The sequence below is a fragment of the Eptatretus burgeri genome, chromosome 12 (assembly GCF_056783735.1).
Source record: "Eptatretus burgeri isolate ZD-2024b chromosome 12, Ebu_testis_v1, whole genome shotgun sequence".
Classification (NCBI taxonomy): Eukaryota; Metazoa; Chordata; class Myxini; order Myxiniformes; family Myxinidae; genus Eptatretus; species Eptatretus burgeri.
This window is the reverse complement of record NC_140972.1, coordinates 29490295-29515345: the sequence shown is the minus strand read 5'-3', so window position 1 is coordinate 29515345 and position 25051 is coordinate 29490295. Positions and strand designations below refer to the sequence as shown.

The following is a 25051-nucleotide window of genomic DNA, read 5'->3' as shown; positions in this document are numbered from 1 at the left end:
AGCACGACTGTTTCTGAGTTTAATATATGAAACCAGGTATGATCTAGACTAGAAATGTGATCCAAAGTACTTTAGATGTACTTTAAAATCAAGTATGGATGTACAATATGACAAAGCGGTCACTTTCATATATTATGCACAAGTTTGATTACAAAAGTGTACATTCTGCTACATATTTACAAAAAAAAAAAAAAATTCAGGAACAAAAATCTCATACAGCAGAAACCAACAGTTGCTGTGGATTTGCAATGTCCAGAGGTATTAAATTCTATATAAACAAACACAGTTGAAGTTTCCTTTGAAAAAATAAAAATAAAATAAATCAAGTAAAACCACAAGTGTTTCTGCCAAGTTCAAATACTAAACCACAATGTACCTTAATGGTAATCTGTGATCATCCTGCACAATGAAGTCATGAGAACAATTTAGAGCTTCAACAGACCTGTGTGATCAACACCCTTATCACGTCGCATTCAGAACCAAAGGATAAAGAGGTATTTTCAGCTCAAAGTTGCCATGTTACGAGATTTCCCAACTTAAGAAAGCAAAGGGAGAATTGAACCCTTATTTTAAACAGGAATTTTTATATGAACACTTAAACGCTCAATCAAAACATTTGAAACGTGTGATCATTTAAGGTGAGGACTTGTGGAACCGTACACGTCACACAACTCCATAGATTTGAAATTGTACACCATTTGAAAAGAAGCAACTAACCAATTGTGATGCGATGCTTTTCGGTGAAAATCCATCAACATATTATGCAATCCATTTAAATTTCACTGCATATTACTCCGAGAAAAAAATAAAAATAAAAAATTCAGTTATTAGTACGATGTTGATCGTCGCAAGGATTTTTGACCACGAGATGATAGATGACCAAACAAATTAGAATGCATGCACAAGTTACAGTACCAAAAATAAAAATCCATTCTTTTCCATCACCTCGTCACTCATGCCATGATCGCAATACTATATACATATATGCCAACAGGAAACATTAAAAGGTTTTAATTGGCAGGAAAATAAAAATAAAAATTATATCCCAAAGGAATTAATTGTAATACATGGGTTTCTCCATCTAACACAAACATGGATAGAAATTGGCATGTGGAATGTGCTCACATCGAAAGCAGCTTGTCACTCTGACAAGGTAGTGAGTGTTGGGCAGCCTGCAATGAAGCTACGGTGGTGCTGCTACCCCCCCGCCCCCACTCCCATCACCACACAAAATTCCTTCAAGTTTGAAAGCACCTTTTAGAGTCCACTTTACCAAAGACGCGCACACAAACTGGCGTACGCGCACATGCACGCACACTCAACTCAAAAACGATTATTCTTTTTTTTTAAATCTTTAAACAAAGCAAATAAATATCTCACGTTGTGATCAGAGCCGACATGAGCCCTCAAAACAAAATTAAGAAAAAAAAATACAAAATAAAATAAAATAGTATGGTGGCATTACCAAGCTAACTTCAGGCATTTCAGCAGCCACAGGCATTTCACCAAGGTGCCAATACTGTACAGATACAATGAAAGCCAAGGAGTAACAAAGCCAGAAAAGGAAGAACAGCATATCCATTATATGTGGGAATTCATGTTATAAACACCACCAAGGAAAGAGCAAACTGCCACAGAAAAGCCAAGCTAGTGAAATGGTTAAAGGTGATGAGAATCCTAAAATTACTCCATAAATGTTATCATCATCATCATCATAATCTTTTTGTGTTTTTTAAACAGCAGAATGCACCCTCGAGGCCTCGCTCCAGAAAAACCCGAAGAATGACGTCGTCGAGTGCTGGATAATACAGCAGGCCTGCTACATGGCACTGGGTCTCGACTGTCTTCCTGGGGCTCTTAAACAATCCGTTGGCTAATGGCAAGACTTCAAATGGTGAAATCTAAAAGAAAAAAAAAATCAATAAAATAACTAAAATACATGATTTATCATGAGATCAAAGGCAATAGTTTGACTATTTCAGCATGACATCACGACAACAAATCTTACAAATTAATTATGAAACTTTGCTCGGTATTACTATTATTTACTCATCAAATCTTACGTGGAAATGCCCAAACTCGAACACCATTAGTCATCAACCATCTTCTCTGCTAGTGGACTTGAGGCCATCCCCATCTCCTCAGCCGAGGCCATGATGTCAGCCACAAGTACCTGCTCCAGTTTCTTACGAATGTTATGCACCCTCTCTTCCTGTTTCCTGCAAAACGTGCACCAATCACAGACACAACAATGAAGATCACACAACACATTATTCTTATTCAGTTTCAGAAAAGTGGGAAATGCAACTTCAACTGCTTTCAAAAACTCAATAGAGAATGGAAGTGCCTGACAATTGAAAGTATGTATTGGTTTAAAAAGAAATGTGACCACAGGTTCTCCTTCAAGAAAAGGTAGTCTTAAATAATGAAAAATGCGTACTGTGGTCGTGCGGACTTTGCACGAGGCAGTTGTGAGTCCAAATTTGGCTGAAGGCAGCAATATAAAGAATTGGTATTTCAAGTATCTGGAAGAAAGGCAAAGCTGAGAAGAATTACCATTTTGTTATTGGATTGTAGAAATGTGGGCTGGCTTACTAATAAATCTTAGGGGATAGGTAATCTCTCTGGTCTACCCTACAGGTGGTGAAAGCCCAGCACACTTCGCAGCTGGCTCAATCTCAATCGCCCAAAGTGTTGACAACATGGTGCAGAGGTAGCGCACTTATCTTTGAGCAGTTTAGTCTGCATTATATTCCCAATTTAACTCCAAACTGACACACTGGTGTTTCGCAGACAGAGCGATGCAACAAAGTGTTGTACCATCCCTCCGATGGATCAAAATAAAGACCAATTACAGCACCGTAGTCCCAAGAAGGAAGCCACACACACACACACACACACACACACACACACACACACACACACACACACACACACACACACACACACACACACACACACACACACACACACACAAGATATTTTATTTGACGTTACAACCTTAACTTATAAGCAATTGACTGATTTCTCAACTGCCCGGTTCATCAGCTGATTATTATGCTAGGGACCAGTCTAAGGATTCGTTAAAAAGGTTTTATTTTCGAAAAAGAGTGGGCAAGGTATTTCTGGTACCACAAACAAATTCCAAATTCCAGTCCAAACTAACTGGGTGCACAATCAGAGGTATTGGCACACACCTCTGAAATTATGCTATTTGTGAGCAGAACCTGTGATCTACTCCTGGCTCAATTATGCTGATAATAAAACTTAGGATGAGCACAAAAAAAGCAATATATATATATATATATATATATATATATATATATATATATATATATATATATATATATATATATATATATATATATATATATATATATATATATATATATATATATATATATATATCTGCACTGACCACAACCCCTGAAACAAGGAATTTTAAAAATAAAAAGAAGCTTTTATTGTTTATGTTGGATTACTTGGAAGGAGTGTATACAATGGTGTTGTGCTGTTACAAAACACATAAACACCACAAATGCAAAGACCAAGACCTCCGCACCTGATATCATCATCCGTCACCGTGAAGGCCTTGCAAAGTGGCTGGTTGGTGTTGAGCCAGATCGCCGGATTCTTTTCCACCACAGCAGACAGCTGGCCGGTGATTGTAGCCGAGCTGGTATGCAAAGCGCTAGCCAGTGAAGACAGGAGCATCTCAGCTGACCAGCCAGGCCCGACACCTGAAATAATGTGCACATGACCATCCAAGATACCAGATGCCTTGCCATTTTAATAACTCGCAATGCCCAGCACCGAGGATGGTAAATAAGTCCATATAATGGTGCACATGAGGGGGCCAAAATAAATAAATAGGGGAGGGGGATAATCAATTTAGTGTGCCACACTGGATAGAACTGATCCCATTTTTATGCTCCCATGTCAGTCTCTTGGGACACACCATCAGATACTTCTGGATCACACCGAGGCGGTCCATTAAAAGGTTTCCCTACATACATCTCGTGATGCAAAAAAAAGTTAAGTACAAACTTGGATGTGCCAGTGAAAGTGCTGCAGATAACTTGAAGGGTCTTTCACATCACTCCTCCCCCCCCCCACACTTAACCGCAGATGATCGATGTGGCGATGAATCACGTAGCCCCCACCGACTACCCAGGGTTAACTTTGTCTTCAACCTCAAGTTTGGAAAGTGGGATAACACCACAATTTTCTGGGAGTAAGACAGTCCTGCTCTGAAGCAGTATTAGCACTGCAATTGCGGTGCCATTCCCAGAAATCACCTGAAAAGCGGGGCTCAGCTCTTTGGTGTGAAACAAGTTTCCTTTGCACCATGATACGTACTCAAGTAGAACAGCAATATTTACTTTACGTCGACAGTCACGCTCTGACCAATTGTGAAGTATCACTCCTATAGTCTCATAACTATCCATTTAGTGTGAGCATTGTTTATATTATTGTCACAGGCCCTGGCGAGACATCCAATACATAAGGAATTGTTGGTGTAGTTGTATCTATAGCAATTTTGTTTAGCTAAATTTACCCTCCCCTTATCAGTGGAAGAGAAAGATGCGTTGTGAGTGTAGTTTGAGTAACCCCATTGTTCTTTCCCTCCTCAAACTCCATCCTTTCGCTCAATTTCAAACTCTATTATCAAACCTCATTCTCAAAACACTTGTTCTGAAACAAAATCTGTTTCAGCAGCACTGCAATCAAACACGAAACCACTTTAGCGCAACTGGTGCAGACATAATTGGGCGTTTACGCGAACAGACGTACTGTACGTCCTTTCTGCTCGCCCTGTCCTCGCCATGCCAGCGAGCTACCAGCAGCCTCTCCCCACCACCTGCTCCACATTCCTGCAGCCAATCGCAATAGCTTGATCACAGCGTGCCAGCCAATCAGAGTGGCTAGATCACAGAAGGCGAACGTGAGAGGTGACAGGAGTGTGGGCGATAAATGTCTGGCAGAGCAGTTCGCAAAAGAGAGAGAATTGGAGAGTTCTGGGGAGTTCAGTTCAGTTCAGTTCATTTCCAAGTTCAGAGGAAAAGTTAGTGTCAAGTCCAAGTGTCAGCTCCATTCTGGAGAGCTAAGTTAGCAGTTCAGCTCGAAATTCAGCAAAAGCAGTCCTTGGAGTTCAGAGGTGGTGACCGAGTGGCGAGTAAGGTGAACCACGCGAAGTGCCTGGGGAACATGACAGGATGAATGGTGGTGAAGGCAGTGAAATGAGCGCTGAGAAGCACCAGGTAAAACGAGAGCTGACCCACAGGCTTCCAGGAGTGGTTACCACCTCCTCACTCACAATATCTCCGATGCTGACCGTTGAAAATCACAACAAACTCTCGAGCATCAACAGAATCAACAATGATTCTTCCCAGAGTCAACTTCTCTCACTCCTGTCTTACACCCTTGCATCTTCCAGCGCACACAACCCTCATTGACTCGACCAGGTTTTGCGGTGTCAGAGTCCACAACAGTTCTTTTCAGAATTTGCACAACAATGCAAATCGCACACACCACATGTCTCATTCACACTGCTTACTCACCCACACCACACCATTTTTGTAACCACATGAACTGTCCGGCTTACGTACGGGTGAGGCCAGGGTCGACACCATACCCCACCTGCTTCACTTCTCTATCAATCTTTCTTCTCTCCTCCCAGAATGTTTGAGGCACCTGTGTATGTAAAAGATTGTGATAAGATGAATGACTAAGATGGCTTCTGAGCGTTGGGTTAAGATCTTTATTGTGTAACACTGCCTCCTTGTAAATACGTGCCTTTGCTGAGCCTTTGTAAACCATTTTCCAACCTGCCCGATCGTCTCTTTCCATTGTGTACACTATAGTGTGGAATAGTGACAGGAGTTCTGCCCCGCCGTTTCGTTATGGTTAGACAATAGCCAGCATTCCACTCATGGTATTGCTCGGCCATTCTGATTGGTAACAGTGGAGTGCTGGGGAACAGTCTTTATCTGGGGTGATTAATTTGTCAGGAAAGTAAAGCAGGATTTGGATGCTGGACCCTACCTAAATTAAGCATCTCAGACGGTGTCTGTGGTTGCTTCGTAACCCATCGTACCACAGAGTTCTCTGCTACTTGTCAACTTCAGGGCCATCAGCAGACAAGTGGGTCCAAGTACTCCCCTCACAATTTACCCCCCCCCCAAACCCATAACAATACACAGAAAACCCATAAATATCATGGAGGTTACGTTCCTGGAAAATGCCACAATATTTAAAAGAGGGGGCCTATGGAGAAAAGGGGGTTAGTTAGGTTCTTGCTCTTCCAGAAAATATAGAGGAAGGTGGATGGCAAAGAAGAAACATCACAATTGAAACTAGAAGGGCACTCGGTAGAGGGCATACCTCCGCCACGAAATGCCTGATCCACGAGAACATATCGGACCCAGTACTTTATTGAAATATCATGCTATACAGTACTTTATTGTTTTTGGTCCTATCTCTCAATGGTGAAGCAGCACTTTAAAAAGAAAATAATTCTCGAATCCGGATTCAGATCTTCATCAAAATTGAATCAACTCTTCCATGACACACACCCAACCTGTCCACCAAGTTTCATCTGAATCCGTCCACAACTTTTTGAAGAAAATATATATATATATATATATATATATATATATATATATATATATATATATATATATATATATATATATATATATATATATATTAGTTTCGTCCTATCTCTCAATGGTGAAGAATCACTTATAAAATTCTTCTATTCGGATCATCACCAAAATCTAATCAGTTCGTCCTTGTCACACACCCAACCTGTCCACAATTTCATCCGGATCCGTCCACAACTTTTTGAGATATCCTGCACACAAACAGACAGACAGACAGAAAGGAGTGAAAACATAACCTCCTTCACCTTCGGTGGCGGAGGTAATAAATACAAATCGGCGTTATGATCATCTCATGCTACGTTGAAGCAGATTAATCTTACCCACTCTACCCCATCATTCCTCCCCTATTAATCTCAAATTGTTTTCCTTTATAATCAGTTAATGCATTTCTTTTATAAATCTTTCTGCAGCTCTGTTAACCAGCAAATAAATAATATAATCACTTTTGTCCATAATTTTGTTCTTCAGCACCATTTTCAATGGTGTGCAAGGAACACCAAAAGGCTCATAGTGTTAAGATAAGTGTCACAACCCAGCTTAAAAACAGCAATTGGTTGAAATGAAGCCCAGAGAAAACTAAATTGGTATGTAAAGAGGTTGCCCGTGATATTATTACATATATTATGCATCCAAAATTAATCTATCAGAAACAGTCACTACTATTTTGCATCATCAGAAGAGAATTTTTTTTTTTTTTTTTTGGATTGAGCAACTATAAAGTTGTTCATGGAAGTCTGCTAATAATTTGGTGGGTCTGCACACACCTTGAATACCTTTGGGCAAATCCATTGACTTGAGCATTTCTTCAGTGATGTCTGACGCACTCCATCCTTGAAGTCTCTTCTCCCAAAACAACTGCGGGTGAAGGAAAAACAGAAAGGAAAAAAAAACAGAAGTTAAATTAAACATTTCTAATGAGAACGACACTCGGTAGAGCACATACGTCCACCAGGCTGAACAGTTTACGTTTGTATCCCACAGATAGGCCGGATCTGCATCCGGACTTTAACCAAAATCGAATCCATGTGTTTTCGTCAACTACCAAACTCATCCACTAAATTTTGCCACAACCCATCCACAACTTTTTGAAACAACAAGCTATTTATCGTTTTTGGCCCCATTTCTCAGTGCAAATCCATCCATAACTTTTTGAGATATACTCACGAACAGTCACAAACAGGGGTGAGTACACCTCAAAATCTCCACCTCCTCTTTAGTAAAGGATCATGATTCATCAACCAAACTGTGAAACTTCATTCTCATTGCCTCACTCCACGGGCTCTTTTCAAAATCTTCACTGACCCTCTGGCAGCCTCGACTTGTAACTTGTTTGGCATGATATTCCCCAGAATCAAGTACTCGGTAGACAAAAACTACCCCCGTGTGGGGGTGACGGTCATCTCTATAATGTTTTTTTACTATCATAATCGATGAACCATTGCCAGATATCTCCTAAAATGACAGACGAGATAGGTTTTGAAAATGGCGACTTTCACAACTTTCGTGACCTCGTGACCTTGACCCTGACCTCGAATCTGGGAAAAAAATATGTCGTTGGGTATCACTCATCGACCTCTACCCACATACCAAATTTCATCAATATCGGAAGTAAAAAGTTTTCTTTGTACCGGGAGGTGTTTTTGACCATCTTCCAGGTTACGTGGCGGCCAAACGGGACGGAAATTCAAAAATCTGTCCGGTTAGATACAAGATAATATTTTTTACTATCATAATCAATAAACAGTTGCCGAATATCTCCTAAAATGACAGACTAGATAGGTTTTGAAAATGACGATTTTTATAACTTGCGTGACTTCGTGACCTCGACCCTGACCTTGAACCCGGACAAAAGTTATATCGTTGTGCAACACTCATCGACCTCTACCCACATACTAAGTTTCATCAAGATCGGAAAGAAAAATTGTTGACGGACGGACATTTGGTCCAGCTTTATTCGGTTATCTCGGTAGAGGTGACCTAAAAAAGGAAAAGTTGATTGAGGTTTCAGCTCCGAATGACTTTGGACTAACTGCTACAGAAATCAGGAAAATGAACAAATTGGAAAAGGACTTGGAAATTGAAGAAAGCTGAAATTGTACCAGTGATAGTCGGAACTACAGGAATGATTTTTTTGATTTTTTTTTTTTAACCTTTACCGAGTAATTAAAAATCATTCTGGGGAATATCACTACAAATGAGTTTCAAGTTGAGGCTGTCAGAGGTTCAGTGAAGATTATGAAAAAGAGCCATTGGAACGAGGATTTGAGAACAAAGTTTCACAGTTTGGTTCATGAATCACGATCCTTTACCAAAAAGGAGGTGGAGATTAAGAGTTCTGGAAGAACTTCCCCCCACCTCCTGAAACGCAAATGGAGATAACCAACAGGTGAATGCATAACTTCCTTCCGCCTGCGATGACAGAGGGAACTGGAGAGTTCGTAGAACACCTTACCCCACGCAGTCTTGAGAGAAAAAAGGGACATTGGTGCGGAATGAAAATAGCAAATTTGATTGGTCGAGATGATGTAAAATGCCACAACATTTTTCCAAGTACTGCAAAACGAAAGGTTTTTGAAAGTGGCAAAAAGGCAATTGGTGTTCTCCAGTGTTCAAGTATACACTCGGTGTACAAAACATTAGGAACACCTCCTCTTTCCAAGAAATCGGCTGATCAGGTGAATCCAGGTGAAAGCTATGATCCCTTATTGATTGCACCTGTTAAATCCACTTCAATCAGTGCAGATGAAGGGGAGGAGACAGGTTAAAGGATTTTAAGCCTTGAGACGATTGAGACATGGATTGTGTATGTGTGCCAGTCAGAGGGTGAATGGGCAAGACAAAGTATTTAAGTGCCTTTGAACGGGGTATGGTAGTTGGTGCCAGACACACCGGTTTGAGTGTGTAAAGAACTGCAATGATGCTGGGCTTTTCATGTTCAACAGTTTCCCGTGTATATAAAAAGAATGGTCCACCACCCAAAGGACATCCAGCAAACGGCAAGCCACTAGTCGAAAAAGGCTCATTGATGAGAGGCCAAAGGAGGCTGACACGAATTGTGCAGACAAACAGACAGGCTACAGTTAATCAACTGACAGGCCAGGCAACAATGGTGCCAAAAGGCCCGAAAAAAGAACGCACAACTCGTTGTACCTTGACACGAATGGGGTATGGCAGCCAACGACCATACAGAATTCCACTTCTTTCAGCAAAAACCAAGAACCTGCAGTTACAGTGGGCTAAGGAATGAAAACATTGGACACTGGAGGATTGGAAAAACATTGTCTGGTCTGATGAATCCCAGTTCCTGCTGTTTATCGCTGATGGGAGGACTAGGGTCTGGAGAAAACCACATGAGTACCTGCATCCATCATGCCACGTGTGAACATTGCAGGCTGGTGGTGGTGGTGATGGTGAGATGGTGTGGGGTGTGTTTTCATGGCTCACATTGGGCCCCTTGATAAAAGTGGAGAAACGTTTGAACGCCGCAGGATATCTGAACATCATTGCCAATCAGGTGCATCCCTTCATGGCAGCAGTGTATCCATCTGCTAATGGATTTCTTCAGCAGGATAATGCCCCATGACACAAGGCAAGGATTGTCCAGGAATGGTTCCATGAACGACAGTGAATTCAGCTTTCTACAGTGGCCTGTCCAATTACCAGATCTCCATCCAATTGAGCATCTTAGGGATGAGATGGAACGAGCTATTCGGAGTAGAGATCCACTACCAGCCAACGTGACAACTGTGGGAAGCATTGGAGTCAACATGTGCCAACATCCCTGTGGAATGCTTTTGACACCTTGTAGAGTCCATGCCCCCAACAAACTGAGGCTCTCATAATGGCAAAGGGGATGCACTCAAGATTAGGAAGGTGTTCATAATGTTTTGTATGCTGGGTGTATTATCCATTTGAAATAAAATAAAGATTTTAAAGGTTGTAGAATTATTTTTTTTTTTTTGGAAGTTTACCATTGTCAATGCAGCATCTTTTACACCATCTGCTCTAACACGTTACAAGAGTTTTTCATGCCCGTTTGTGTCCTTTATGACTTCCTTAAAAAAAGTAAGTTTCCTGCTTGGAATGATATTCAATTTTGTTTGACTGCCAGACAGAGTTAAAAAAAAAAAAAAAAAATTATCTCGCTCTTCTCTGCACATATGTGATTGGGACAAATTAAGAGACACCAACGTACTGCTAAACTACAGGTTCGTTTTCCGATTAGTGTTCAAAATATAACAATGAATTGAAATAAAGTTGTTCCTCAAACATAAACTGATATTTGTAGACAGACAGAGTGAACTAATTGCTTAACCCCGCATTTCGCTTCGCGTGCATGGGGTAACAATGTGAGAGTGTGATACAAAAAAAATATTAAAAAAAAAAAAAACATCAAGGAGCATCTCACTTGTTTTGGTTGTTCGATTGACCTGTGTGGGTCCGTTTTCACCTTGCTGGCAACGTGATTAACCACTTTTGTTACAGGTTGTTTGAAGATGGATGCTGTCTGCCTTATTGGCAGCGATGTGTTTAGGTCTGGCTTTCCCTAGGGAGAAAATAAATTAATAAATGTAAAGAAAAAGAAAAAGAAAAAGAAGCATTGAACAACCACCGTAAAAATATTTTGTGCGTGTGCGTTTTCAAAGGTTCCTGCTATCATTGAATTAAAAAAAAAGGTACCATTAGAAAGCTAATAATCAATTAACTTGGAACAAAAACTTGTGTCAGTTTAATCAAAGATGCCAGTTTTAAAGGACCCTCTTTCTGGGATTGAGGAATAAGACACGGAAATGGGAAATTCATGTCGCAGTTGTAAAGGTAACATCTATTATTCCATGACAGCAGGGCACAGTAGGAGCACAAAAACCACCACAACCATGACAACTACCATTACGTGCATGAAAGATCCTTTTCTATGCGTTTTGGTTCATTTTATATCCTCTTTGGCAAAGGTCCTAATGCAATAAGTTTGTGAAATACAACAACGTTGTCTATTGATTGAACTAATCAGAAAAGTGACGGCTTGGCATGCCTCGTATTTATAACCTAAAAGCGGAGTGCAGAGTGCGAGTGGGATGGCCAACTGAATCATTTGCAATCGTCGTCCCATCATTACGATTACTCGATGCTGACCATGCATTCGGCAAATGTTGCCGTCAGAAAGCTCCAAAAGCAGATGCACTGGCAGCAGGTTGTAGTTTTTCAGCGAATGAGGTGGTCACTTTTTCAATGGGTCAACGACAGCGAGCATTGCAAGACAACATTAGGCATGGATTTAGCGCACTCGATTTGGTCTGGCACTTGCACATCGTGATGACAAACAGCAAGGCAAAGCAGATTTGGCCGCACAATAAATTTGAGGGCTGTTGGCAAATTTCAACGAAAGGAAAACAGACCAGGAAGTTGCAGAATGAACATAAATGCTTTTGGGAACGATAAAACGAGCGGCATTCGAATAAAAAATAATCACAGAGGAACCGTTACGAGAGACGATAAGTCCGAGCAATGTGTCAGCACTACCCCTGTCCAAGCTTTCGGTTCATCTTCAGGAGTGGGTAGTGTTCTACCTCTTGTGTAGATCTAAAAGATTCCTAAGCACAAGCTTGCATGAGTGTTGGCCAACGCAGACCATATGCGACAAGAGAACGAAGCAACTTGATCCCAGCTTTATGTTATGCTGCAGGTGTCCATATATCAAATTGGCAATTATGCCTCGTCTATTTCCACCATTACATGCAATGAACATTGGAGAAGAGTAGGGGGAAGGGGAGAACAAATAAAGAAATAAATTAAATAATATTAAAAAAAAGTAAAACTTCACCTGGTTAAGTTGCTCATTACGAAGGCGAAGTTTCTGCTTTTGGAGTTTGCTGGGCATCATCTTTCCTGTACGGAAATCAAAACTACTCAGGTCCATAGTATTTCCCAGGCATCGAGCCAATTGTGGTTTACTGCGGAACTTCTTCCCATTGGGGCTAAGAACACAGGAGTGGGACAGGTGTGTGTGTATGGGGTGGGGGGGGGGGTCGAGTTAATTTTTACGATTAAAAACAACTTTGCTTTCGCACACAAAAATAAAAGGACAACGCTAACGAGCCACACGACAATTCACTTACCTCTTCAAAATTCAGAACTGTGATTAGACCCGCGTTACAGGACCAACACCCAAGGCCTCTTGAAGAGTTTGCCTGCACTGCAAACTACCATTGAAATAACACTGCAATGTACACTTCCATGGTTTCTCATCAATGACGAGTGATGCAACAACGTTTCGATGATGTGGCATGGCCCAGCAAGCCAATCAATGTCAATCAATTACATCGACATTGGGGGAAAATTTATTGATCTTACGAAGGAATCTGCAATTGAAAATGTGCGGCTTTTCAAGTCGTGCCAGGAGGTACAAAACCACAAACATCCATGCAGGAGCTGTACGAGCCCGAGTAAAAACCCAGAACAATGAAAAACATTCCAACTGCAATACAAGATTAAATTTCATTGGAATCTCCTGCGACGAGGCTGAAGCACAAGGACTATTGCTCTCGCATCGCAGGTAGGTAGGTAGGTAGACCAGTGTGACCACTCCTTGGATTATTTCCACAAGATCTTGGCCATTCGTTGTTCACCTTGGCGTCTTGGTTTTCTATTATCATCGCTTTTCCGAAACCTCGTGAATTCTTGGCTTTTTTTGATTGGCTCACCTTGGCATTTATGAAAATGAGGAGTGGTCACACCGAGGTAGACAGCCTCTGGTTTTATTTTTTAAAACCAAATATCCTCCAAATTGTTCTTTCAACAATGCAATCGAGGTTCAACTTCCAAGATCCAGGTTTACTGCAATTAAATCCTTTTCTCCTGTTTACAAATCTGACTTCACGACTCTTCGCTCCATGGCGTCAAGCAATCGGTACACCCCTCTCATGCAATCCAACATTCTTACCCACAGATCCGGTGTTTTCAAAACCCTCATCAACCAAGGAATCAATCCAACCCTCTTGCAGGGTACCACGTTTCCTCCCCTCCCCTCTTCATGGTCATCATTGTCCCCTACTTCCTTTCTGTGTCCGATGATTACCCCACTGCCAGTTCATACCCTCTAATACCTCGCAAGGTAGAGAAAGAAGAAGTGCGTTTTTTTTTGCAACAAAGCCGGGAATGAAGAGTACGAGGAGTCTTAGTGGCAAATAAATAGTTTAAACCTTGTAGAAAACAGAAGAATGCTCACTGGACCACCATCTTACACAATGTGAAGAGGAGGAAATTTTCTTTCTGACTATTTTTGAAGACCTCGATGACAAAACGAATCACATATTCAAGATGTGTTCCACGAGATCATTTCCTACATCTACGGCAACACACACACACACACACACACACACACACACACACACACACACACACACACACACACACACACACACACACACACACACACACGGTTGTCCAGTACAGTTTACTGCTCCGGTGAGTGGTGACGATGCCAGAGTTAGAGGAAAATTAAATAAAAGGGACAAACAAAGTTTCAATGAAACCCTGTTTACTTACACGAAGCACCACCTTAGCAAACTTAACAACACCACTTAAACAAGCAAGATTCTTACAGGAAGCTTGGCAAACAAACAAAACAAACTAACTCCGCCGGTGCTCAAGGACCACGTACTTGCACACGAACCACTTTTCATAGTTACATTGTAAACATGAAACTCCCAAACAGCAGAGGAAGCTCATCGGTCGTGCCTTGTCGCTTGGACCGCGACTTCAGGCATGGGGTCAGTGATCTGGAGCGCGGGTTACACGAGGCTCATGGCGAGCAGACAATGGGGCGACGAAGGAGAAAATCTTCAACCATCGGCGATCAGTTGATGGCGATTGGGAAGTGGTCTGTTCTTGCGTGGTTGGGGAATTGTCAAACTTCCTTCGCAGTCAACCAACCATTCACAAATCACCCAAAGCTCGGTCCCACGTGGACAGAGGATGTGAACAAAGTTGCCCAAACGACAAAAAAAACAGCAACAAAAGCAACAACAACCACGATTGACCCGACATAGGTGAAGAAAGTGGAAATACAACGGGGAGGTTGGGACGGGGTGGGGGTTTAAAACATTTCAGCAATGCTGAACACGGTGGGAACCCAATGAGGAAGCAGCACCCACCGGGTCACCGTGTGTGGGGTGTCAACCACGGAGCACGTGGGAGCAACCACACAAGGCAACCCGGCACAACAACCACGGAGCACGTGGGAGGAAACGCACAAGGCAACCCGGCACAACAACCACGGAGCACATGGGAGGAAATGCACAAGGCAACCCGGCACAACAACCACGCGACCCGGCACAACAACCACGGAGCACGTGGGAGGAACTGCACAAGGCAACCGGGCACGACAACCACGGAGTACGTGGGAGGAAACGCACAAGGCAACCTGGCACGACAACCACGGAGTACGTGGGAGGAAACGCACAAGGCAACCTGGCACGACAACCACGGAGCACGTGGGAGGAAATGCACAAAGCAACCCGGCACAACAACCACGGAGTACGTGGGAGGAAACGCACAAGGCAACCTGGCACGACAACCACGGAGCACGTGGGAGGAACTGCACAAGGCAACCGGGCACGACAACCACGGAGTACGTGGGAGGAAACGCACAAGGCAACCTGGCACGACAACCACGGAGTACGTGGGAGGAAATGCACAAAGCAACCCGGCACAACAACCACGGAGCACGTGGGAGGAACTGCACAAGGCAACCGGGCACGACAACCACGGAGTACGTGGGAGGAAACGCACAAGGCAACCGGGCACGACAACCACGGAGTACGTGGGAGGAAACGCACAAGGCAACCTGGCACGACAACCACGGAGCACGTGGGAGGAAATGCACAAAGCAACCCGGCACAACAACCACGGAGTACGTGGGAGGAAACGCACAAGGCAACCTGGCACGACAACCACGGAGCAGTGGGAGGAAACGCACAAGGCGACCCGGCACAACAACCATGGAGCACGTGGGAGGAAACGCACAAGGCGACCCGGCACGACAACCACGGAGCAGTGGGAGGAAACGCACAAGGCGACCCGGCACAACAACCACGGAGCACGTGGGAGGAAATGCAGAAGGCAACCCGGCATGACAACCACGGAGCACGTGGGAGGAAATGCAGAAGGCAACCCGGCACGACAACCACGGAGCACGTGGGAGGAAACGCACAAGGCAACCCGGCACGACAACCACGGAGCAGTGGGAGGAAACGCACAAGGCAACCCGGCACGACAACCACGGAGCAGTGGGAGGAAACGCACAAGGCAACCCGGCACAACAACCACGGAGCACGTGGGAGGAAATGCAGAAGGCAACCCGGCACGACAACCACGGAGCACGTGGGAGGAAACGCACAAGGCGACCCGGCACAACAACCACGGAGCACGTGGGAGGAAATGCAGAAGGCAACCCGGCACAACAACCACGGAGCACGTGGGAGGAAATGCACAAGGCGACCCGGCACAACAACCACGGAGCAGTGGGAGGAAACGCACAAGGCAACCCGGCACAACAACCACGGAGTACATGGGAGGAAACGCACAAGGCAACCCGGCACAACAACCAGGGAGCAGTGGGAGGAAACGCACAAGGCAACCCGGCACGACAACCAGGGAGCAGTGGGAGCAAATGCACAAGGCGACCCGGCACAACAACCACGGAACAGTGGGAGGAACTGCACAAGGCGACCCGGCACAACAACCACGGAGCAGTGGGAGCAAATGCACAAGGCGACCCGGCACAACAACCACGGAGCACGTGGGAGGAAATGCACAATGCAACCCAGCACAACAACCACGGAGCACGTGGGAGGAACTGCACAAGGCGACCCGGCACGACAACCACACAAGGCAACCGGGCACGACAACCACACACCACTCCTTCATCCATGCCCATCTGGACGAGAAAACAGTCTCATTATAAACATCGGAGCACCCAGGCAATGCCAACAACCACAACCGTCGACACGGTCCCAACAAAGCACGTCGGTGATGATGCCAACCACGCCAGCATATACCACAACTGCGTTGACAATACCAACAACCTACAACGAAGGAAAACACAGCAACCACACACAACCGCTGCAAGGACGCCAACAATGAAAACTACAATCGCGATGGACAAGCCGACAAGTAACCACGTCGATGGCAACAACCATGCCAATCAACCACAACAATGCCAATCAACCACAGCAACCATGCCACTCAACCTCAGTGACAATGACAAGCACAGCAACCACATAACCACTGCAAGGACGCCAACAATGCAAACCACAACCGCGGTGGACAAGCTGACAAGTAACCATGTCGATGGCAACAACCATGCCACTCAACTACAACCACAGCAACCATGCCAATCATGCACCACCACAACAACCATGCCACTCAACCTCAGCGACAATGGCAACCACAACAACCGCACAACAGCTGCAAGGACGCCAACGATGCAAACCACAACCGCGGTGGACAAGCTGACAAGTAACCACGTCGATGGCAACAACCATGCCACTCAACCACAACCACAGCAACCATACCAATCAAGCACAACCACAGCAACTATGCCACTCAACCACAACCACCATACCAACCACAACAACCATGCCACTCCACCTCAGCGACAATGGCAACCACAGTAACCATGCGTAACAGCTGCGACGATGCCAACAACCACAGCTGAAATTAAGACGGTAACAACCACACCAGACATATTAGCGGCGGCGACGACGATACCAACCACACCCCGACTTCGAGTCCGAGCCGAGGTCCGATTCTCCTACTCATACAGTTATATTAATGGAACGGACAATGCAGCAGCCAAACAACGAAACGAGCTCACCATCAGCCCCTCACGGTCCAACCGCCATACCTGTAGTAGTAGACGTCGCTCTTTCCCGCAGAGAGGCCAGATTTCCTCATCACCTCCTCTCGCTTCCATCCCGGGGGTAACGCCGAGCATTCTCCCCGTTTCTTCTCCATGGTCGGCACTACTTCCCAAGGCTCGGCGCGCGGAGCAACACACACATACAGTCCGCCCTTTCGGCACATAGCACGCCCCGTCGAGAGCGCTCGGTAATCGCGCCGCGATAAAAATATAGCGCTCGCTATTTTCAATTCCTCATCGTCGTCAAAGCCGCTTCCTGTTCTCACAGCCCTTTCTCGTGTCTATCACCGGCAATCCCAGGCAGTCAGCAGCCAATCTACCTGATTCGCAGCCTAAGCTCTCCTCAGAGTAAAACACCTTTACCTCGCGTCATTCCTTTTTTTTTTTTTTTTTAAATATATTTCACCCACAAAAAAAAAACCATCCCAATCCACCTTTACCTCACGTTTTCTTTTCAAAACCCTTTTTCCTCTTCTACCTCCTTTTTAAACAATTCAACCCTCCCCAAAGATTCCTCTTCCAATCAGACCCATTTGAACCAGATCGAAATAACGGGTAAGTTACGGATCCTGGGTGGGGAGACAAAGATCGATCTGATGTCGATGTCGATGTTGATGTAACCTGGAGTCTTCGCAGAGTGTTGGTGATGCCAAAGCAGTTTCTTGGCAAGAGAGTTCACACCGGGTGGTTTGCCATTGCCTACCCCCAGCATTGTGCTCTGCCCTTTTAAATACTGAGCATCAAGCAAGGAAGCAGCACATACTTTGTTATGTCGGGGCCAGATTAAGAGAACCCAGGACCTTGGCGCCGAATATGTTAAGCCCAACCTCCCACTCACTCACTCACTCGTTATTAACCAAACAAGCTCGAATGAGCTAAGATCCTCATCCTCTTAATGATGACGTCATAAAAACGAATATGACGTCATTGTGATGTATCAGGTTTGCGATAAATTATCTGTGCCAATGCCCGGCTTGATTTCCGCAAACAAAATTCAAACAGCTTGCCTAGTTTCGGAGATAATGGTATAGGCGATTTCCATTAGCGGCGATATTATGACGTCAACTTTTTTTTTCTGGGAAGAATTTCCAAAATCGGAGATGGTTACTGCCTGCGCGTGGGCTTTCTGCATATACATGGCAAGTTTCACGAAGATCCGATGAAAACTCTTGGGTTGCGAAACAGGAAATGTCAAAAAATAGGAATGACGTCATAAAAATTGATATGACGTCATAAAAATTGATATGACGTCATAGTGATGCATCATATGTGCGGTAATTCATCTCTGCTAATGCCCTGTTCGATTCCCGCAAACAGAATTCAAAAAGCTTGCCAAGTTTCGGAGATAATTTTTTCGGCGATTTCCATTAGCGGAGATATTTTGACGTCATAACTTTTTTTTCGGAGGAATTTTCAAAATCGGAGATCGTTACTGCCTGCGCAGGGAATTTTTACATATATACGCCAAGTTTCAGGAAGTTTCGATGAAAACTGTAGGCTGTGAAACAAAAAAGTCCACAAGAAGAACAACAACGTGAGTAAGACTTAGAGATCCTCCACGAGGATCTAAAAAATATTCTAATTTCAAAGAAAATCCAAATTTATTGACTGGCAGATAGATGTGCATTGTGCTCACCCTCACCGCCCCCCTCCCCCTCTCCCCCTCTCCGGAATCGTACAGAGCTACAACACTACCTGCAGATGTGCAGAATTAACTTTTATATAAATACTTTTTCATACAATTCCAAAACAATGCGAAGGAATTTCCAGGAAATATTGCTGGCTTGGAGTTGCTATAAACATACGTACTTCCATCATGGCAGTTAGCTGATAAATGATGAATCAAAGTCAAGGTAAAGTTTGAGGGCCTCGCCAAGACGAAGGCTCCCCGGCCGGTGCTCCTCAGGCAGCATTGCTAATCCAGGCCTGTTGGTACAACTCGGCCAAGGTTCAATCCGCCGACCTCCCAGACTCGGAGCGAACGTGCCAACCATGACACCACCGAGTCTGGCTACTTACACCTGTACTAGGTGTAAAAGTAGAGACAACAAATAGCTATGGGCTCCAATCTGACCGTTTTTATCCTGAAAGTTGTACACCTGGCAGCATTTAACATCCATGGTGACATTTGTGAATCTCATTGGAAAATAAAAATGGAAGACGACGGCAACAACGACATGGACTTGGCAGTGCTGAATCAGGATTCCGAACCGTGCCTGTTCAGACATCTTTGGCTTTGAACTGCAGGTAACCTTCGCCATGGGTTTCATTCCTTTGGCAGTGAGAACAAAGGGGTCCTGACAAGATGGTGGAGAGGTAGCACAATTACCTTTTGAGTGGTCTAGTCTAAAGTAAATCCCAGAGCTGAATACAACCCGTCTGACTGGAACGCAATGCCCTGCCTGCGAAGCACCAAAGTGCTCCGTTCCTCGGATGGACGTTAAGCATCATCAGGTGTACATTACCAGGCGTCGTTTGACGAAGAGTGGGCGAGTGATCGACGGCATACGAAATAAACGAGAAACCACCTGTCTAGGGGACACTGCATCAGCTGCACGACCACACGCCTTACAAATGACTCAAACTCGCAGCCATGTGCTGCATATGAGACAAGATGGAGAAATGCAATGTGGGTAAAAGTGTTTCCAGTTTCTTCACTGCCACAAAATAAACAAAATGGATCAAAGCAAGCACTGAAACAAGGCTTTCCCATCGGTTTGCAGCTTGCAAGGTCTCCCTTTGCAAGCACAGCATCATCATCATCATCATGATCAATGTTCTGCAGGATTGAACCGCACAGCCTGGGACGTAATCTCCAAACTGGACGCGGTGTGGCGCTATGAAACAGGTTCATTAAATGCATCGCTATCAATGGCTAGAGATAAAACAAACAAAATGTGTATCATCAAAGACAGACGCACTGACACAAACTACGGGCTGAAGAGGACGAGAACCAAGATTTTGGTGTCGTCGGCCGAATGTACATTTTAACGAGAAAAACACACTGGCAAACCAATTCATTATCCATCAAGGTGAAAATGGTTTGTGATCAGGACCTTGCTTCTTATCGAGTTACAAATGACGATTTTGTAACAATTATATAGGTGCATCAAACAGAAAAGTAATGGGACTTTGATGGAAAGCCTGAATCATTGCACACGATCTGGGGGTATCGCGTGAACACGATGCAGAGGTGTCAATACACCACGACATCGAGGTGTCAACTCAGCGCGACCTTGAGGTGTCAACACACCATGACCTGGAGGTGTCAACTCAGCACGATCTGGAGGTGTCAACTCAGCATGACCTCAAGGTGTCAACACACCACGACCTCGAGGTGTCAACACACCACGACCTCGAGGTGTCAACACATCACGACCTCGAGGTGTCAACACATCACGACCTCGAGGTGTCAACACATCACGACCTCGAGGTGTCAACTCAGCACGACCTCGAGGTGTCAACTCAGCACGACCTCGAGGTGTCAACACAGCACGACCTCGAGGTGTCAACACATCACGACCTCGAGGTGTCAACTCAGCACGACCTCGAGGTGTCAACACATCACGACCTCGAGGTGTCAGCTCAGCACGACCTCGAGGTGTCAACACACCACGACCTCGAGGTGTCAACACATCATGACCTCGAGGTGTCAACACATCACAACCTCGAGGTGTCAACTCAGCACGACCTCGAGGTGTCAACTCAGCACGACCTCGAGGTGTCAACACATCACGACCTCGAGGTGTCAACTCAGCACGACCTCGAGGTGTCAACTCAGCACGATCTGGAGGTGTCAACTCAGCACGACCTCGAGGTGTCAACACACCACGACCTCGAGGTGTCAACACACCACGACCTCGAGGTGTCAGCTCAGCACGACCTCGAGGTGTCAACACACCACGACCTCGAGGTGTCAACACATCACGACCTCGAGGTGTCAGCTCAGCACGACCTCGAGGTGTCAACACACCACGACCTCGAGGTGTCAACACACCACGACCTCGAGGTGTCAACACACCACGACCTCGAGGTGTCAACACACCACGACCTCGAGGTGTCAACACACCACGACCTCGAGGTGTCAACACACCACGACCTCGAGGTGTCAACTCAGCACGACCTCGAGGTGTCAACACAGCACGACCTTGAGGTGTCAACACATCACGACCTCGAGGTGTCAACACATCACGACCTCGAGGTGTCAACACATCACGACCTCGAGGTGTCAACACATCACGACCTCGAGGTGTCAACACATCACGACCTCGAGGTGTCAACTCAGCACGACCTCGAGGTGTCAACACAGCACGACCTTGAGGTGTCAACACATCACGACCTCGAGGTGTCAACACATCACGACCTCGAGGTGTCAACACATCACGACCTCGAGGTGTCAACACATCACGACCTCGAGGTGTCAACACATCACGACCTCGAGGTGTCAACACATCACGACCTCGAGGTGTCAACACATCACGACCTCGAGGTGTCAACACATCACGACCTCGAGGTGTCAACTCAGCACGACCTCGAGGTGTCAACACATCACGACCTCGAGGTGTCAACACATCACGACCTCAAGGTGTCAACTCAGCACGACCTCGAGGTGTCAACACATCACGACCTCGAGGTGTCAACACATCACGACATGCAGGTCTAAGTGAATGAATCACAATCATTTTAATTCTGTTTTTATGTCAGGCGACAACAACCACAGTGCACATTGAGACATGTACCAAAGACCAGACAAGCGATTCTCGAAGAGGAAGGCAATGCAGTACCCATGGTATCAACTGTACCAAATACAACGCCACAAGAAAATTGCTGAGAATATTGAGGTGGGTGGCACACAATCAGAAATTCGATAATAAGCATATTCAAGATGAGGAATTTTTTTTTCTGTTCAAAGCACATACTTTCATCCACGATGGGTAGAAACCAGCACCACCAACTAACCAACGTGAGATCACGACCAACAAACTCTCCTCACCTCAAAATCTCTGCACTTGCCATGGGCCTTTTATTCACCGGAGGGAACATGGACATGAGAGCAGGTTTCCTTGCGGTGGACAACATAGGGCCATTCTCACGTCGGCCATCAGGAAAGTGGCAGCTGCAGACCATAGAGTGCTGGCTCGGGTCTCGGTCCAATCGGCTGAAAGAGAGCAGCGAGACAATCAAATGAAGTCCAGGCTGGGATGGATCGTGAAAAAGGTCCACAATCACTTTTATTCTGATATAAAATAATTAGATGATTACAACACTGTAGTTAAAAAAAAATGATGATCAGGTTCAAGTTGCAGCGTACATTGCAGACACGAGGACAATTGCATGGATAGGAGGATGCAAATTTAATTACTCCCAGAAGTACAGACATTGTCTCTCTGTTCCAAACTTTTATATATATTTACAAAAAATTTTAGATCCTCGTGGAGGATCTCCAAGTCTTACTCACATTGTTGTTCTTCATCTTCTTCTTGTGGCCTTTTTTGTTTCACAACCTGCAGTTTTCATCGAAATTTCCTGAAACTTGGCATATATATGTACAAATTCCCTGCGCAGACAGTAACCATCTCCGATTTTGAAAATTCCTCCGAGAAAAAAAAGAGTTATGACGTCAAAATATCTCCGCTATGAATGGAAATCGCCTTAAAAATTATCTCCGAAACTAGGCTGCAAGCTTTTTGAATTTTGTTTGCGGGAATCGAACAGGGCATTAGCAGAGATGAATTACCGCACATATGATACATCAATATGACGTCATATCAATTTTTATGACGTCATTCCTATTTTTTGACATTTTTTTGTTTCACAACCCAGAGTTTTCATCGGATCTTCGTGAAACTTGCCATGTATATGCAGAAAGCCCACGCGCAGGCAGTAACCATCTCCGATTTTGGAAATTCTTCCTAGAAAAAAAAAAGTTGACGTCATAATAATCGCCGCTAATGGAAATCGCCTATTCCATTATCTCCGAAACTCGGCAAGCTGTTTGAATTTTGTTTGCGGGAATCAAGCCAGGCATTAGCACAGATAATTTATCGCAAACCTGATACATCACAATGACGTCATATTCGTTTTTATGACGACGAGGATTTTAACACATTTGAGCTTATTAAAAAAAAAAAAAAATAGAAATAATTAAAAAAAAAATACTGACGCGTCGGACTGTCGTGAGCATTCAATTCCGATAACTTATTGAACTCTCCGCGCACAACGCGTGTCCCAATATATAATGATTATAAACCAATAATTATCGCAGTTGGACCGTATGTTGCTTATGACTGCACCGAGGACACATCACCGCGAACACACGACTCCGATGGCAGAGTTAACTTTCTCGAACAAAGTTGCTGAGCATATTAATCAACAGCAAAACTCAGTAGTAGTCGTCGCGGCACTCCGGGAAGAAAGTTGTGGTTTGGAGCACGTGTCCAGCCAGGATGGGCACAAAGGGGTTTCCCGCGTGGTCCGTTCAGCCACAACACATCACACATGACACCTCCAGTCCTCGACCCCCACCGACGTCCACGAGATCCCAACTCGAAACTTTGAGCCTTTGTTCCGGGGGACAGCATCGCTCGGCGTTGTGCAGACTCGAGGTTGACGTACGATACAATGGAGCGGAGCGGTGGAGCATGGGGGTAAAGCATGTCAGGAGCCTCGCAGCCGGTGCATGGTGAACGTGGTGCCGGTGCATGGTGAACGTGGTGCCGGTGCATGGTGAACGTGGTGCCGGTGCATGGTGAACGTGGTGCCGGTGCATGGTGAACGTGGTGCCGGTGCATGGTGAACGTGGTGCCGTTGGTGCGATCCCGCGCGCCGACAGTAATTAGAGTAATTAGAGTTCCCTCACCGGGGTCGATCAGGGGGGGGGGGTCCATGAAAGAAAGGGGAGGGGGTGGGGGAGAGAATGCCTTGCAGGAACCCCGGCCCCATGGCCGGACCCTCACCTGATGAGTTTCCTCCATTTCTCAAATTCCTGTCGCGTCTTGGGAAAATGGAAGAACTTGCAGGCATCGCGCTCACTGTAATGCCGGCAGTTAGCCACGAAACACATCACCATGTCGGAAGCCGTTCTGAGCAGGCGATGACGGACGAGAAGGAAGAAGAAGAAGAAGCCGGTGGAGGAGGAGGAAGTGGAGGACGAGGAGGTGGTGGGTGAAGAGGAGTGTGGCAGTTCCCTAAAGGGGATAAAGGCGAAAGAGAAGTGATAGCGTGGGATAAACGTGCAGCTGCCCCTCCTTGTCCTGCCCACCGTCGTCCTCGTCCAGCCCTCCCTCCAACCCTCCAACTCGCTCTCAATGGCCATCTGCTTAAGAAAGGGTCCTCCCCATCGGCCCCACCCACCACCCATCCTCGATACGACCCCCTCCCCCATCACCAATCACACCACGGCACAACAATAGCCCGAGTCGTCCATTATCTATCAATGCTAATCACCGATAACGATGTTTCTCAT

General features: G+C 45.2%; 1 protein-coding gene across 3 annotated transcripts; it reads right to left on the bottom strand.

The window, feature by feature from the left end:
- Positions 1-5: 5 nt before the first annotated feature.
- Positions 6-24843, bottom strand: MBD3 (methyl-CpG binding domain protein 3). 3 transcript variants are annotated; one of them, XM_085850022.1, is made up of 8 exons: positions 24543-24843; positions 22580-22744; positions 12487-12640; positions 11074-11211; positions 7430-7520; positions 3563-3740; positions 2064-2219; positions 6-1901 (listed from the first exon to the last, which is right to left on the bottom strand). In XM_085850022.1, the coding sequence occupies exons 1-7, from the start codon at positions 24653-24655 to the stop codon at positions 2090-2092; spliced, it is 969 nt and encodes a 322-aa protein (XP_085706148.1). In that variant the 5' UTR covers positions 24656-24843; the 3' UTR covers positions 6-1901; positions 2064-2089. The 3 variants fall into 3 exon arrangements, with proteins under 3 accessions (XP_085706148.1, XP_085706149.1, XP_085706150.1); XM_085850023.1 differs by having other exon boundaries at positions 7439-7520; XM_085850024.1 differs by lacking the exons at positions 22580-22744; positions 24543-24843 and adding an exon at positions 17572-17730.
- Between the last annotated feature and the right edge of the window lie 208 nt (positions 24844-25051).

Coding starts and splice junctions, on each gene's coding strand:
- MBD3 (XM_085850022.1), bottom strand. CDS start 24,655: ATGGTGATGTGTTTCGTGGCTAACTGCCGGCATTACAGTGAGCGCGAT. Junction 22,745..24,542: donor AAATGGAGGAAACTCATCAG/GTGAGGGTCCGG, acceptor GCTCTCTTTCAG/CCGATTGGACCGAGACCCGA. Junction 7,521..11,073: donor CAATCGAACAACCAAAACAA/GTGAGATGCTCC, acceptor CTTCACCCGCAG/TTGTTTTGGGAGAAGAGACT.